General features: G+C 39.9%; 2 protein-coding genes across 3 annotated transcripts; one reads left to right on the plus strand and one right to left on the minus strand.

The window, feature by feature from the left end:
• Nucleotides 1–1374: 1374 nt before the first annotated feature.
• On the minus strand, nucleotides 1375–7693 carry LOC122836654 (endonuclease domain-containing 1 protein-like). 2 transcript variants are annotated; one of them, XM_044126386.1, is made up of 3 exons: nucleotides 7517–7693; nucleotides 3159–3465; nucleotides 1375–2389 (listed from the first exon to the last, which is right to left on the minus strand). In XM_044126386.1, exons 2-3 carry the CDS (start codon nucleotides 3462–3464, stop codon nucleotides 1763–1765), a joined length of 933 nt encoding a protein of 310 aa, XP_043982321.1. In that variant the 5' UTR covers nucleotide 3465; nucleotides 7517–7693; the 3' UTR covers nucleotides 1375–1762. The 2 variants fall into 2 exon arrangements, with proteins under 2 accessions (XP_043982321.1, XP_043982320.1); XM_044126385.1 differs by having other exon boundaries at nucleotides 1381–2389; nucleotides 3159–3496; nucleotides 7517–7635.
• On the plus strand, nucleotides 7275–13492 carry LOC122836649 (zinc-binding protein A33-like). Its single transcript, XM_044126378.1, has 6 exons — nucleotides 7275–7991; nucleotides 8510–8605; nucleotides 9928–10161; nucleotides 10274–10296; nucleotides 10733–10848; nucleotides 11671–13492. The coding sequence occupies exons 1-6, from the start codon at nucleotides 7473–7475 to the stop codon at nucleotides 12234–12236; spliced, it is 1554 nt and encodes a 517-aa protein (XP_043982313.1). The 5' UTR covers nucleotides 7275–7472; the 3' UTR covers nucleotides 12237–13492.
• Nucleotides 13493–14810: the final 1318 nt, after the last annotated feature.

Below are 14810 nucleotides of genomic sequence, written 5' to 3' on the forward strand. Positions count from 1 at the left end.
TGTTAAAACTCAAACCTCCATTTTGTGGAGGTGGAGGCGACACGGCAGCATCCTCTCTGACAAATGCACTGAGACTCATTATGAGATTTATACTCTGCCTTTTCTGGGGGGTTTTTTATGGTAAAAGGTCTAAAGTATAAGTTCATACAGCACAGAGACTATTGGGTAATTTTTTTGCTCAACACAGTAGAGTGGAAGCTTCCTTTTTTTTGTAGTTCGTGTCTGCTTTCAGAGATCGTCTTAGATACCACAGTGGAGATACGGGCCTCTCCAGACAGCAGAAACATCATGACATGAGTGAAAACATGCAAATACAAATTGCTCTCAAGCTGGAAATATTAAAATGAGGTCTAACCATGTTTTTTTTTTTTTTGTTGTTGTTGGGTTTTTTTTGCCTGTCAGCAAAACAAGAAGTTAGATAAGCTTAGGCAGTGGCGCAATTGGCTCGCAGCAAGAAGGTCTTGGGTTCAATTCCGCATGGAGTTTGCACGTTCTCCCTGTGCATCCATGGGTTCTCTTCGGGTTCTCCGGCTTCTTCCCACTGTCCAAAAACTTGACTGTAATGTTAATTGGTCTCTCTAAATTCTCCCTAGGTGTGTGTATGTGCGTGTGTGTTTGCATGGTTGTTTTCTCCTGTCTGTCTCTGAGTTGCCCTGCGATGGACTGGCGACCTGTCCAGGAGGAACCTCTCCTGTTGCCCATTTACAGCTGGAAATAGGTACCAGCTTCCCTCCCGACCCCAATGGATTAAGCATGTAAGAAAATGAATGGAGGAATAACAACCTAAACCTCAGTATATTAAATAGGTTTTGGGCCTTGGGTCTCAGATTACAAGCTGAAGTTAGGATATGACTTCAAACTTTTGAAGCAATTGTTCCACTTGCTTATTTGTGCAATTGAAGACTTTATATTACTTCTGTGTTTTCCATCTGAAACCAGATTTGAAATATTGCACTTGCTTATTAAGTGCCTATAAATATCTATTACTTCAGATCAGAACCATAATGGCTTATATTTTTCACCCGCTGCATGTCCAAACATCACAGTTTTGTCATTTTAACTGTTAATTTATGTTTGTGTTAAATGTGAACAAAGTAACAATCTCTGCTTAGTTCTTCTGTCAATAACAGTATTTTTTTTAATTTGGTCATTTTAAATTCAACTCAATTATGTTTATTTATATAAGAACAATTCACAACAAGATTTATCTTGAGGCAGTTTTCATAAATAAAAGTAAGTTTAGTTAAATCATACTGACAGATTCAAAGTCAAATTAATATATTCCAAATTGATTTCAGTCAACTTTAATTGGACCGATAAATGGAGCATCCAGTCTGGTGAACTGTCTTGTCATAAAGAAGTTGACATAAAGTGGTGTAAGGCAATTCAAGTTTATTTGTGCTGCACTTTTATTTAATGAAACATTGTTTTAAAACAGAGAATAATTTATTGAAGAAAAAAAACAACAACAACAACATATAATACATGAAGTCCAGATGCCATAAACTTGACTTTTTGCCAAGTCTATTGTTATAATAAAAAGCCTGAAAAGTTTATGGTTATTCCCCATCTATTTATTTTAATGTAACATGGACCCCGAATTAAAAGAAAAATAACAAATTTATTCTGGCTGACTACAACGTTTTCAAAATGATCTTCTTCAAAGATGAGGTTTGTTGGAAAAACGCTGGATTTATGAAAGTCATTACTAAAAATGTTTACAAAGTGGCATGAATAATCTCAAAAGCAAGTAATAAAACCGTTATATAAAGGATTTTATATAAGGGTTTTGACAGTTCCCATCAAACAGGGTGACAGAAACATTCAGCCTCCGGGACAGGATGCCCTCCAAAGTCTCCAAGGTCATCTGCTTCACATCATAGCCTCGTAGAGAAGGCTTCACTTTATTATTAACAGGCACAATCTCCTGTCCGCTGCTGGGATCATTTCTTCCCACTGCAGCATATGTAGGAAAGAGCTGCTTCCCCTTGGGGAGGTTCGGTTTGAATTCGGGGCAGCAGTAAGCAGACCACATGTACTCAGGAACAGACACTCTCTTATTGACCCAGTGCGTCTCTGATTCGTAAGGAATGACACCAGTGATTACATACATTGGCCCGATGCAGAAGTTTTTGTACCTCTCCAACACCTCGTTCTCCAGCATGTTCCAGGGGCCAGAGTTGGAGCCGATCTGCTGAGGCACTATGTTTGTCAGCGTAAAAGTGGATTCTCTGTCTTCCATCGTCCACTGGTGCATACTGGGACAGAGGTGACCTTTGGAGAAGCCGGAGTTTCTGTAGTCTTGGAGGACCGCTTGGCTTTCGACCACATTCTGATCCACGATTTCATCAAAACGTTTCATTTCAGGACTGGCACGGGAAAACGCCAACTGAAAACAGAACACCAATGATTTAATGATTAATTCAATTAATTATCTGATTCATTTTACAAACTATAATATTATGCAAGGATTCCCACTCTCCATTCACCCTACCCTCCCCAGACTGGATTCCCGACCCCTGTGGATCTCCCATTCCTGACCTACCAGTGGGATCACACCCTGTGGAGCCTCTTCCACACCACCGTTTTTGCAATAAAACCTTTGGTGAACCGAACACTTGTTTTGGCTGCGGTTTGGGTTCTGCCTGATTTTTGCTTTAACGTTACAACATCATCACAAAATAACTGATTCGAATAAAATAAAAACTAATTTCCAGAACTACAACCTTCAGTAGGTAATGTGTTTGAACAGTGCAAAGTAGTTCTTGTGACAAAATCTTCTACTTGGTCTCCAAATGACACAAAAGGTTTAAGATCAAAACAACAAAGTGTGCTGTAAAACCAAAGGTTTTAACATTTCAGCTAATTTTATTTGTTCGTTCTTCCATTAACTTAAGATCAGTAGAGTATCCACAAGTCAAAGTAGCACTGCATCATAATGATGTTAGTCTTAAATATATAAAATACTAATAGCTTTTCAAAATGTTACCTGTATCAGTCTGAGTTAGTTCTGCTAGTTATGAACTCAGTTACCTTTTTTATGATTTAAAATGACTTGAATCACATTTACAAACAGCAGCATTCATAATATTTTAATTAATATTTTTTAAGAATAAAGGACTGCTTCTTTAAAGTACAGTCTCACTTATTTTACCTACCTGTGGTTCATACATCCAACCTTTTTTGGGCCGCTTCCCGTCCGCAGGACTCAGTTTGTAGGCAGAGAACAAAGGAGCCCGATGCTGACGGCGATACAGGCTGGCAAAGTGATATCTATTCTTGTAGCGCTGGCATATTGGCTGATACTCTGCTCTCTCAAGACCCCGTGGAGGAGTGCTGTTATAGAAGAAGTCAAGGCACTGACTGAAGTTCTTGCTGACCTCTCCGACGGTCAGACCACCAAACCAGGACAGGAGGAAGAGCAGGGCTGCTATGGAGGACGGCAGGGAGTTCCTCTGAGACATCCTGTGGACCAAACAGGTCAAATGAGATGAATCTGTTGGAGAGAGATGAAAAATCTGCTGATACGTTTCCTCTTCAAAAGCTTTAAATTAACGTATCTCTCAAACGGAGGCTTTATATAGAGCTGAAACTTTGACGAGTACATTTTGAACAACACCTATTTTTGACATAACTTCCCAGCTGACCGACAGAGTTCAAGGAAAGTACCGATGTTATGTCATTTCAAAACCGATGATCACAGGAGGAGAAATTGCTGATTAGTCATTTATAGACTTTAGATGGCTTCTCGAGAAAAAGATTTATCTAGTCACAAACACCATGCTTCAACAACCATGAGACCAAGATTAAAAAAAATGTGGTAATAGCCACAGGAACTGGCAGCTCAGTTTCTGTTTGGCTGAAACGACAGAGGTTATAGCTGTCTTGTTTTAGTCTATTTCATCTGAAGGTCTTAATGGCATATGTGTTCAAAGCTAACTTTGAACACTTAGAAAAATGAAATATGTATGATGAGTTTTTTTAAGACCTTGTTGTGACATTCTTTAATCCTAAAAATGTTCTTCAGGTGACAGAAGGCTGTCTTTGTAGTTGCTTTATGTGTCTTTGAGGGTTCAGGTCTGAGTCCATCACTGCACCCAGATTTTGGGCCTGATTTCTAGTTTCCAGCTGTAATAACTGAAACTGTGGTCTGACCCCACATGGTTCTTCCTTAAACTCCAAAGATAATAACTTCAGTTTTGTTTCTGATCAGCTGATCAACGTCATGCAACATTCAGGCATTGAATGTCATGCCGCATTCAATGCCTCTAGGCATATGTTCAATGCTTGGATGGGTTCAAAGTTACCTGGTGACATTGTAATGTAGAGCTGTATATCACCTGCATAGTTGTGGTAGCTAACATCTTATTACATGTTAAACTTTGAACTAGCACGCACATATTAATTAGGAGTGGTCCCAGTATTGAACTGTGGGTTACCCCGTGTGATTTTTTTTCTGAACTCCAGTGAGAAGAAGTCCTTGTTCCTAAGATTTAAACCAGACATGTTCTGTACCAAAGAGTCTGACCCAGCTTCCCGTTTCTTCACCAACAGACACCAATAAAGTGGATAGTGAATATGTGATATTGTGCTATTTAATTAAAGCGTATATAGAGGTTGGATGATATAAGCATTTCTTATCAGCCCTTGATAATTATTGATTAGATTTTTGTTTGAAGTAGCTGAAATATTACCAAACTGGGGATTTGTCCTTCAAACATTGAGCTGTTGACCCCATCCTTGGAAATTTGGGTAATAAACAATCAATTTTCGAATTATGTGCTCCTCTTTCCTTCCCAGAAGTAAAAATAGATGCAAGGTAATTTTCTTATGTGAGATTAATTCTTTTTACTCAATATATAATCACTCCATGTGTTTTTAATTTTCCTCTCTGTGAGGAAAATGAAAAGATCACATATTAAACATGATTAACTTAGATGAAAAAGATAATAATCTTATATTTTCTTTTGGTCCTGTGTGGGTGCTTTGACTTTTTCAGCTGTAGCACCACTGCTTCAGCGTATCACACCTTTACGGGAATTTAAGCATTTCTTATTATTATGCAATGTCTTATGAATCATGACACAATGACAATTCAGCGAGTCAGTTGTTTTTGTTTCCCCTTTGGTCTTTCACACGTTTGTGTGTTATTTTGATCCATATTTCACAGAAACTATGACAGATCAGTCAACTATACGAGACGTTCGTAATTGCAGCTTTCAAATAACAGTTGATCTTTGACATTATATTTTTTCATTTATAAAGAAACTCAATGTTTCTGTTTCCAAAATTGCAAACATTGAGAAGAGTTAATTATCAAACCTTATCAAACACGCTGTTTTTGAAGCCAAAAATTCCCTCAGAAACATACAGGGCCAACTCGGACAATTGACTCATTTAAAGTTAAAACTTAGTTTCACACAAATACAAACTCTAGCATAAATGTTTGGTTGTTGAACTGGACCGTTCAACAACCAAGCTATTTTTTTATACGCAGCTCCATAAATCTTTTTGAAACATCCCATTACCAAGACATGAAAACTTGCCTTTATCTTGTTTTTTTCCACCTCTCCTCTTTCTTTTCGCTCTCCCTGAAGGACAAGTCCTTTTTGGCAACATTGTTTTACTTACGTATCGTCCACCAGGGATTTGGAGGTTTGGTTGCACACTGCAAATTGCAGCTCATATTACCGGTGAAGCGTGACCAACCACAGCCATCAGCGGGCCCCCAAGAGCGATTTCCTTTTTCTTTTTTCTCTTTGTCCATAAAAATAATGATTTCTACATACATTATAAAATATATTTTATTGTTTTAAGTATTATTATTGTTGTTTTTGTTAATATAATTACAAAGAAATACCACAAAAAAATAAATCAGTTCCACTTAGTGGCCCCCCTAGCGACTACGGGGTCCTAAGCAGCCGCTTAGTTTGCTTATGCCTTGGGCCAGTCCTGTAAACTAGCTTCCAAATGGTGGAATGCACACCGTGGTCTGTGTGCATTTATTATAAAAATCCACAAGAAACACAAGAAAATGGCTTTTGCCATAGTGACCGCTATGAATGAAAGGGTTAAGAAAATGTTTTCCGTCGCATCGCAGCTGCATCGCTAAATAGAAGTTAACTTTTTGTTTCTGATGTTAAATACTGATAGGCAAAACCTACGTTTGGTGGTTTAATTATTTTTATTATACTTTCCATAGTAAAGTTTTGCATTTTCTGCTCATTCTTCACATTTTATGTCTAGTTTAGTTGTTCTGGATTGTTACTGGGTCGCTCTAGTTTTATATGAATGGAAGAGCTAATTTAAAGATTATTTAAGAGTCTTGAAAGGTATCTTCAAAAATTTTACCTTAGTAGTCTTACTCAGGTTCAGTATTACCCCGCATTAATGTTTAATCTGATGCAGCACAAAAACAAAAGGTTTGCAAAAGGGTTGCACCTTGCAGAATGCGTCATCGCCATCTAGTGGTTAATCAGTCGAATTACACTTGACACCAATAACGGGATCAAAGTTGCTGTTCAGCAAAGGTGTAACTTTGTGTTGCAAGTAGGTGAGGACGAAAAGGAGCACGGGCACGGGGGCGGGGTTAGTGTGCTGATGCACCAAAAGTCACTGGAAGGCCTTTTCCAATAAATAAAAAGGAAGTACCCTAACCTTTACCCTAGCAGCATGAGGGATGAAGCTGGTGTGGAATCTTGTTCTGCATTTGAAGCTTGAAGCTGCTGAACCTTTTGCCAGAAAGCAGCTAGGAGACAAAACCATGGTGATGATTTACTACAATCCTTCCTGTTGAATCCAGGAGACAGAGCAAAATTCATTTGCTTGAGCTTAAAAGCAATAACTGATAATTGGTCATTATTTGCTGAGATGCAGTTGTGAAAAAAAAACTGATCTCAAAGACAAGGAAAAGATGAAGGATGGTAAGTTAAGACAATAATCAAAAAATATTTTCCTTTGTACTTTAACAATGTCTAATAGCCAATTATTTTACATATTAAATTTAAAAAAAACAAAACTGTATACTCTTTTAATTCAGCTGTGGTGAAAAAAATCAAATCAAACTTAACAGTAATCCAAGATTTAATAAAAGGTTTAGATTTTTAGTCTGTGTTAAAATTCAAGGATTTATGGGAGGCCCCTCACGGGCCAATATATATTTGTTCGCTCATTCCTTTATCTTTTTGGCTCAGAATTTTCTTTTTGTCCCCCCCCCCCCCCCCCCCCTCGCCCCCCATCTTTCTTAGAAATCCTCTCTAACCGCCGTGGGCTACAGTCGTGCGCCTGTGATTAAACCTGCCCATTGCGCAGCAGCTCTGAGCCTGTTTCAGCACGCCTTCCGACCTCTTCTTGAAAACACAAGCTCTGCTGTCAGCTCCAGGCCACTCCCTTTCTCAGCTAAAACGGAAGATTAGTCTGGTCTCCGCTTGCCACAGAGTTTCTCTTCGGGAAAACTATGAGAGCGGCGGAGAATGGCGGAGTCCAGCACACTTGAGGAGCTACACTCGGAGCTCACCTGCCCGGTGTGTCTGGAGCTGTTCCGCGATCCGGTGATCCTCGAGTGCGGACACCACTTCTGCCAGGTGTGCATCATCCAGTGCTGGGAAGCGAAGGCGGACGAGCTTTCCAGCTGTCCGAAGTGTAGGAAGTCGTGCGCGCGCAAACTGCGGCCCAACTCGCTGCTGTGCAACGTAGTGGACAGTGTGCGCAGAGCCCGGGTTATGGACGCAACCGCGGGGACGCTTGAGTGGGACCCCGAGGGGCCCCTGGAGATGCCCGAGGAACGAGAGCCGGGCTCCAGCATGAGCAGCGTGGTCTCCTCTACCGGGCACTGTTCTCACCTGGTTCTGGACATGTGTGAGGAGCACGAGGAGAAGCTCAAGCTGTACTGTGAGGACGACCAGCTGCCCATCTGCCTGGTGTGCGGGATGTCCCGGGACCACAAGACCCACAACGTCATCCCGATCACAGAGGCCTTTGAAAACTACAGGGTAGGCCTTTCTCCTTTTTATTTTTTTCCTGCCCACATCCTCCCCAGAGCAAACTATTTATAAACGATCATACAAATGGCACCATGGGTCTTTAACTAAGCATCATGACAACTGGATAAGCAAGATGAAACACAGATCCAGTCAGGAAGTGCTTTACTGGCTGGTCTGTAGTTTTAACAGAGTGAGCGCTGCATGGCAGGCTGGTTTTGAAAGCACACTCCCTGTTTGTCCAGACGACATATCTTTCTGGAATTCAGCAGACACCTGTGAACTTTTCCAACTCTCCTGGAAACATAATTCTTTTTGTGTGTCTCTTGTTTGTTTTTTTGTTTTTTTTTCTGGTGCTAAATCATCTTTTTGTACATCACAATGCTCAGCTGAGGTGTGTGAGGCATCATATGAGTCCAATTTGAGTTTGGATGCTCTCTGTGCAAAACGTAGATTGTGTTACCTTTCAGTAATCGAGTTTGTCTCTCTGGCTTCTTAACAATATTTCTCTTTTATTTCTGTCCAAACAGGATAAGCTGGCTGTGGCTTTGGAGAGAGTTCAGCTGCAAACAGAGGAGGCCACATTCTTCCAGAAACAGGCCAATGATAAGATTCTACTCATTAAGGTACAAAAGCTGCTTTCTTCTATTAACCTTACACCCAGACTGCCTGGTCAGAGATTTTTCCAGGGACTTTGGGGACATCCACCTGCGTTCCTGCTCCTTCAGCTGTTGGTCAGACCAGCCTGGGGGATGACTGTTGATGACAGGTGGTGACATAACAGGTTGTTACCCGGCCTTGCTTGAACGTGATGACTCTCATGCCGTAGTGATAAGCCCTGTTTGTCTTCCTCACACCCTCTGCATTCACGCACACAGAAATGTTCACAATGTGCAAATAGGCAGAGGGAGACGGCGAGTCTGTGTGTGCTAAACTGAGTTTTGTGAGTTTTGCTGCGTGGGGTTGTTTCTGCAGCAGTAGATAGCTTTACAAACTGTTTTCACTTCCTATCTCTGCTGTCTGTTTGACCTACTTTATGTGCACATTCACGGATTTTCACTTCTTGGTTTCTGTCACTATGGCAGGATGTGGATGGGCAAAACGGAGCGGAAGTTAGTATGTTCTTCTGTCTCCTCCCACAGGTTTCTGTTTCTGCCTGTTTCTTTTCAGTGACTGACGAGCCTCTGCCAGACCGACAGTGTTGAATGTTTGGGTTTGAACAGAGCTTGATTTTACACCTGATTGCTTTTCCAATGAATTGCATTGACACTTTGATTCCAATGGATGAGTTGTACTTTTGATTTCTTTTAATTATGCTCTTTATGCACAGCAGGTTTAGTGGAAGAAAACAGAACTAGATACCATATTTGCTTTAATAGCTACATAATTTAGTGAAAACAATTAAAATATGCTTTTGGTTGTTTTCTTTATCTCTAGATGCAAATCTGACCCATATTTCTGCTGCATTTATATTAAATTGTTTTTGTTAAACTGGATGACATTCTGAAAGATGACAAGGAAAACTTTTTTTTTTTTTTTTACTTTTTCTGGCTTTTTCAGAAAAGTATGCCTTTTCTTTCCACACATTTATCAACAGGCATGCCAAAATTTCATGTTGACATGAGTAACTCTATACATTTAGTTGTGGAAAACTGATTGTGATCCTGAAATTTGTAACACTGAAAATGAGAACAACAGAAAACATCAAGTTTTAAAGACTGACTTAAGTATCACATTTCATCTTTGCTGCACAATTCACACGAACGAGCTTTTCTCTTAAAGAAAACATGTGCTTTTAATCATCTTTCTGGACAGTTTTTTATGTATCTATTTCTTTCTGGATTAAAAACAAAGCTTTACTCGAATGGATTTGTTCAGAAACGTTCTTGGTTTCCCGATGAAACTCGAGTCTCTGCTCTCAGTGACCGCAGTCTTCGATGTGATTCAGGGGCAAGCAGGAGACCTGGAGGAGCTGGTTACCGCTGAGTTTGGCCGTCTGAGGGAGTTCCTGCTTCACGAAGAGGAGAGCATGAAGGAGAAGCTGCAGAAGGAGAAAGAAGAGAAGCTCAACCAGCTGGAGGAGGCTCTCACACAGGCCACAGAGCAAATCAGCCAGCTGGAAACCACGGCAGAAAAACTTCGCCTCAAACTGAGAGAGCAGGAAAATCCAGAACAGCTCAAGGTGAGTAGATGGAGGACAGAAGAGAAGTTTGATTATGATTAATGCCAAAGATTGTATCAGTCTTCAGGTTTCGACACGGTGTTTTGTAACAACCGGTTCTGTTCTTTCCCAGGGAATCAAAGATTTCATCGGAGGGTGGGTATTTCTTTCATCCTAACCAAAACATTTCAACATCACTGGTGTAAGGCAGAATTATAGGTCACATCTTCTTTACCTCCATGTGACCGTTGTCCTGATGAATGTCACAAGGTAATGGCGTAATGTTTTGTAAACACCCGTAAGTCGAGCCGTAACAGGATGTCAGGGCATGATTGTGGTCGTGTGACTCAACGCCGTCACAGATGAGTAGCAGCAGGCAGAAGGACTCAATCTAAGAGTCTTTATGGAGATGTGTTGAGCCAAAGGTAAACGTTAAGCAGTAAAGTTGCAGGTCTTGAGTTCTATTTTATCAGCAACCGATGTTATATTTAATAAAGTATGTATGCACATCATAAAACTTATTTTTTAAAGATTTCTAAAGTCAGCAGTGGGGTTTTTATCAACACTATGTTGTACCTTTTTCCCCTTTTAGATCTGAGAGTTTGCTTGAGCGCCCCCCAGAGGTCAGTGTGGATCTGAAGTCAGGAGAATATCTGGGACCCCTGCAGTACAGGACCTGGAGGAAGATGAGCTCCATCATTCTGCCAGGTATGAGCTTCTGTCTGTCCGTGCTCCATAGACAGCGAACACAGTGAAGGAATCCCATTTGAAATAATAAAAAAAAAGTTTATTTGTTGTGCCTTGCAAAAACAGTCATATCCCTGACATTTTTTTCAAAATAAACTCAACATATTTTAGTTTGTTTTATTGTTTTTGTGATGGAACAACATTAGGAGTTTCTGAATTGAAAACATGTTTCAGTTTTTTATACCAATAAAAATCTGAAAAGTGTGTTGCACATATTGAATATATTCTGAATTTAAAACATCTCTGAGTTCTTCAATCCATCCTCTGAAAATAAAGGTTTACTCCACAAACCACCAAAACAAATTTTGCTACTTCCCCCTTAAAATTATAGAGGCAGGAAGAAAGCTTTAGGTCAAATCTTAGTGATGTGTGTTAAATCAAACGGAAAATCTGTGGCAAGATTTAAAAGTTGATGTTTTCAGACACTGTTTTCAAAGATGAATGGGGAATATTTTCAGTTTCAATGTATGAAGCTGGTAGAGACAAACCTAAACTGTGGTTCTACAAAGTTTGGAATTTATAGGGTTGAAAACAAATACATGCCACCAATTTTATATTTTTTTTTTGTAAAGTTTGTTCTGATCCATGTTTCTGGAGCTCTCATTTGGTGGAGAATCTCAGTGGATCCTTTAAAAGACTTTCAAGTTTCTCTCTGCGTTGTTACAAATGATGTTGAGTATCATCGCATTTCTTTGCGGTTGTTGAATTAAAGATTTTATGGTCCAGGTTCTTCTCTGTATTTGCACCGCAAACCACCAATCTTTCTCTCCTGTGTCCTCCCAGCTGTCTCAGCGGTGACCCTTGACCCAGACACAGCTTACCCCTGCCTGTGGGTGTCCCCTTGTAACACCAGCGTCCAGGTGGGGAAAATCCAATCAAACCTCCCCAACAATCCGGAGCGCTTCACCCGCTACAACATCGTGCTTGGCTCTGAAGCGTATTCCTCAGGCAGACATTACTGGGAGGTGGAGGTGGGCAACAAGAAAGCGTGGGGTCTGGGCGTAGCCAGAGCCTCCGTCAACAGGAAGGATGAGATCAGCCTTTGCCCAGACGACGGCTTCTGGACTCTGGTCCGTCGATACAAAAACGACGGCACCAGCGAGTACGAAGCATGCACTGACGTAGACGACACTTTAATATTTCCCTCCAAACCCCCCAAGAGGGTGGGGGTCTATTTGGACTACGGAAGAGGCGAGGTGTCTTTTTATGACGCGGCAGAGATGAGCCACCTCTTCACCTTCTACAATGCAGACTTTAAAGAAGCCGTGTTCCCTTACTTTAACCCCTGGCCAATCATCAACGGTCAGAACAGAGAGCCTCTCACCATCGTAACGCCACACTGGGGTTAGACGCAGGACATTCCCGCTATGGACCGTTATGGACTCGTCTCGTGATCGTTCACGTGTCTGAATGACAAAGAACTCCTCTCCGCATGACCCTGACCTTATCCAGCAATTAAACTCCTAAATCACTGGAGAGGAAACCAAACATGAACATAAATGGCACTTTAGCACCTAATGGACTCCATGCAAAGATCTAATTCAGCCACTGAGGTTTTGGCTTATCAAATATGATCTGAGTAGCTAAAACTTGATCTGAGCTCTGCAGATTCATGGTTGTTTGTCTAATTCAGCGTAGCGTTACTTTAGACAGGGGACAAAGTCAGCTGACGTCAGTGACACCCAGTGCAAACCTGCATTAGGCAGTTAGAAACACCAGATAGACAAAAGCCATTCCTGCACTTTTGAATTGTTTTTTAGCCTTCCTTTCTGTGCTGCCTTTTCTACAAACTGTTTTATACTAACACCTCTCTTCATGGTGTTTCTGTCTTTGTTTTTACAACATCTGGTGTGCCATGTACACTTTTCCTGTTTAGGACCCACGTCGGTTCTGCCTGACGTAGAAATACATGCAGAACAGAGTGGAACTTCACCTGCACGGGCAAATAAATAAAACACACAGCCGACACAGTTTATCTTTTTAAATAAATCCCCCAAATAGGATTGTCATTTTGAGTCCTGCATAACTGGGTCACCGTTGCTGAAAAATACACAAAAATACAAATACGCTGCCTCTTTTTTTAAGAATAAAACCTGCTTCTTCTTTTTTCATAGATTCAGGTTTTTGGAAGGATCAACTGTTTTGTTCATTTTCTGACTGAGTAGCTAAAATCTGACTGTAGAAAACATGGACTAAATTTATCCGTGTGTGTGCAACTGGATCAGCAATATTTGTCGCCTGAAAAACAATTATTTTCTGAGGCTTAAAATTTGAACTGAATTCTTTTAAATATTGAATATTTAAAATATTTAATATTTTAAATATTTTAAATGAAATATTTCTTTAAATTTGACTATAAATGTTTGACACAAAATATTAAATATTCAGGACTCTTAAAATCCATTTAGGTTTTTATGAGCAAAGTTTTATATTTTTAGGATGTAGCAGTAATATGTTGTACAATTGTCACCATTTGACACTTATCTCCTAACTACATTTAATTTAATTTTACTTGTTTAGAGGCTCTACAAATTTACTGTGTGTATTAATATTGTTGTGAGGTTGTAAATTTGTCATAAAATTTTAATTTTTATGACAAATTTGAGTTTGTTGTTATAACTTCTTCCACTAGAGGGCAGCCAAAATTAACACCATTGGACGCAGCATTTTGTTTAGCGCTTGCTGTACTTGAGTTTTAGAGCGCATGCATAGAATCAAAAAGTGTTTTTTTTTCTGTTAGTTTTCTTTATTGTTATATATGTAAAAAAAAAAAAAAGACCATTAAGAAGTTTATTACTGTCCATGAAGCACAGTGGTGGTAGTTTAATTTTTTTTCTTATTTTGCTGCTTTTAAATCAAGTCCATCCTGTGGAAAAACATCAAAATCTATGCCAATTACATCCTCACAGAGACTCCAAGTTGTGTCAAAGTAATGACCCTGAACACATAAATCATCTTTGCACAAACGGTAAAAGATCTAAGTTTCAGGTTCAGAAGTGTAGATCCAAAGTCCAGACTTTAATCCAACTGGAAGCACTTGAAGCAACCAGTTCAAGAAAGCAAATCCACCAAAACTGCTGCAGTTTTGGTGGATTTCTCTGCGCTTCAGAGAAACGGCCCAAAGTTTCTTGGACTGGACATGAAGGCCGAATCGACAGAGCAAATGTTCGAGTTGAACTCTATTACTCTACAGTTTTTTTTTCAAGAATAAGCCTGTATTTTCATACTTTGAGCTTTCTCGCCTATTATTTTACCGTAGCATTAACAAACATGCATTGCTCTGCTACAGCTTATTCAAAAATATGATAAAATCCTCAGATGTTTTAAAAGCTGAAACTCAACCTGACTGGAGAGAGCAGAGCTCAGCCATTTTGACTGCAGACTAAAAGTCTCATAAAGACGTAAAAAAATCTTCCTAGATAAAATAAAACAATTAAGGACGAAACACAGAATTTCCAAAAAAATATATTAATAACATAAAAACAACAACAAGAGAAGAGGGAAATGCAGCTTGAAAGAGGCTCTGCTAGGGAGCATCACATCAATCATCTGATTAGCTGTCCTGGCTGTGCAGGAGTTTGGTGTTTACTTGTCACAGACACCCCAGTGTTCCTTTGTCACTGTCTACTTAAGCAAGGTTAATGAGTTTCTTTGTGCCAACAGAGAAATTCAATAATCTGGGACTACTGTTACAAAGAAATAAGTAATGAGAATTAGTCTGACACAAATAAACTTCTAGATGCTGTTTATAACCAAACATTAACCTGGGATTTCAAAGGTCAGTGCCGAAGTTAATCTGATCCGACCTGCTTCCTGTCCGGAACGTCGTTGAAACGCAAGTATTTAAAATTAGAACATTTGACAAAATGTTGCATTAACTTCATTAGGAAAACTGTTACGGACATTCTGTGACTCTGCAACTT

This window comes from Gambusia affinis, linkage group LG09 (genome assembly GCF_019740435.1).
Source record: "Gambusia affinis linkage group LG09, SWU_Gaff_1.0, whole genome shotgun sequence".
Taxonomy (NCBI): Eukaryota; Metazoa; Chordata; class Actinopteri; order Cyprinodontiformes; family Poeciliidae; genus Gambusia; species Gambusia affinis.

Bases quoted from the DNA above. Each gene is read 5' to 3' on its own strand.
- LOC122836649 (XM_044126378.1), top strand. From the start codon at position 7,473: ATGGCGGAGTCCAGCACACTTGAGGAGCTACACTCGGAGCTCACCTGC. The intron at 8,606-9,927 runs GTACAAAAGCTG...GATGTGATTCAG, and splicing joins ATAAGATTCTACTCATTAAG to GGGCAAGCAGGAGACCTGGA. The intron at 10,297-10,732 runs GTGGGTATTTCT...TTCCCCTTTTAG, and splicing joins ATCAAAGATTTCATCGGAGG to ATCTGAGAGTTTGCTTGAGC.
- LOC122836654 (XM_044126386.1), bottom strand. From the start codon at position 3,464: ATGTCTCAGAGGAACTCCCTGCCGTCCTCCATAGCAGCCCTGCTCTTC. The intron at 2,390-3,158 runs GTAGGTAAAATA...TTCTGTTTTCAG, and splicing joins GTTGGATGTATGAACCACAG to TTGGCGTTTTCCCGTGCCAG.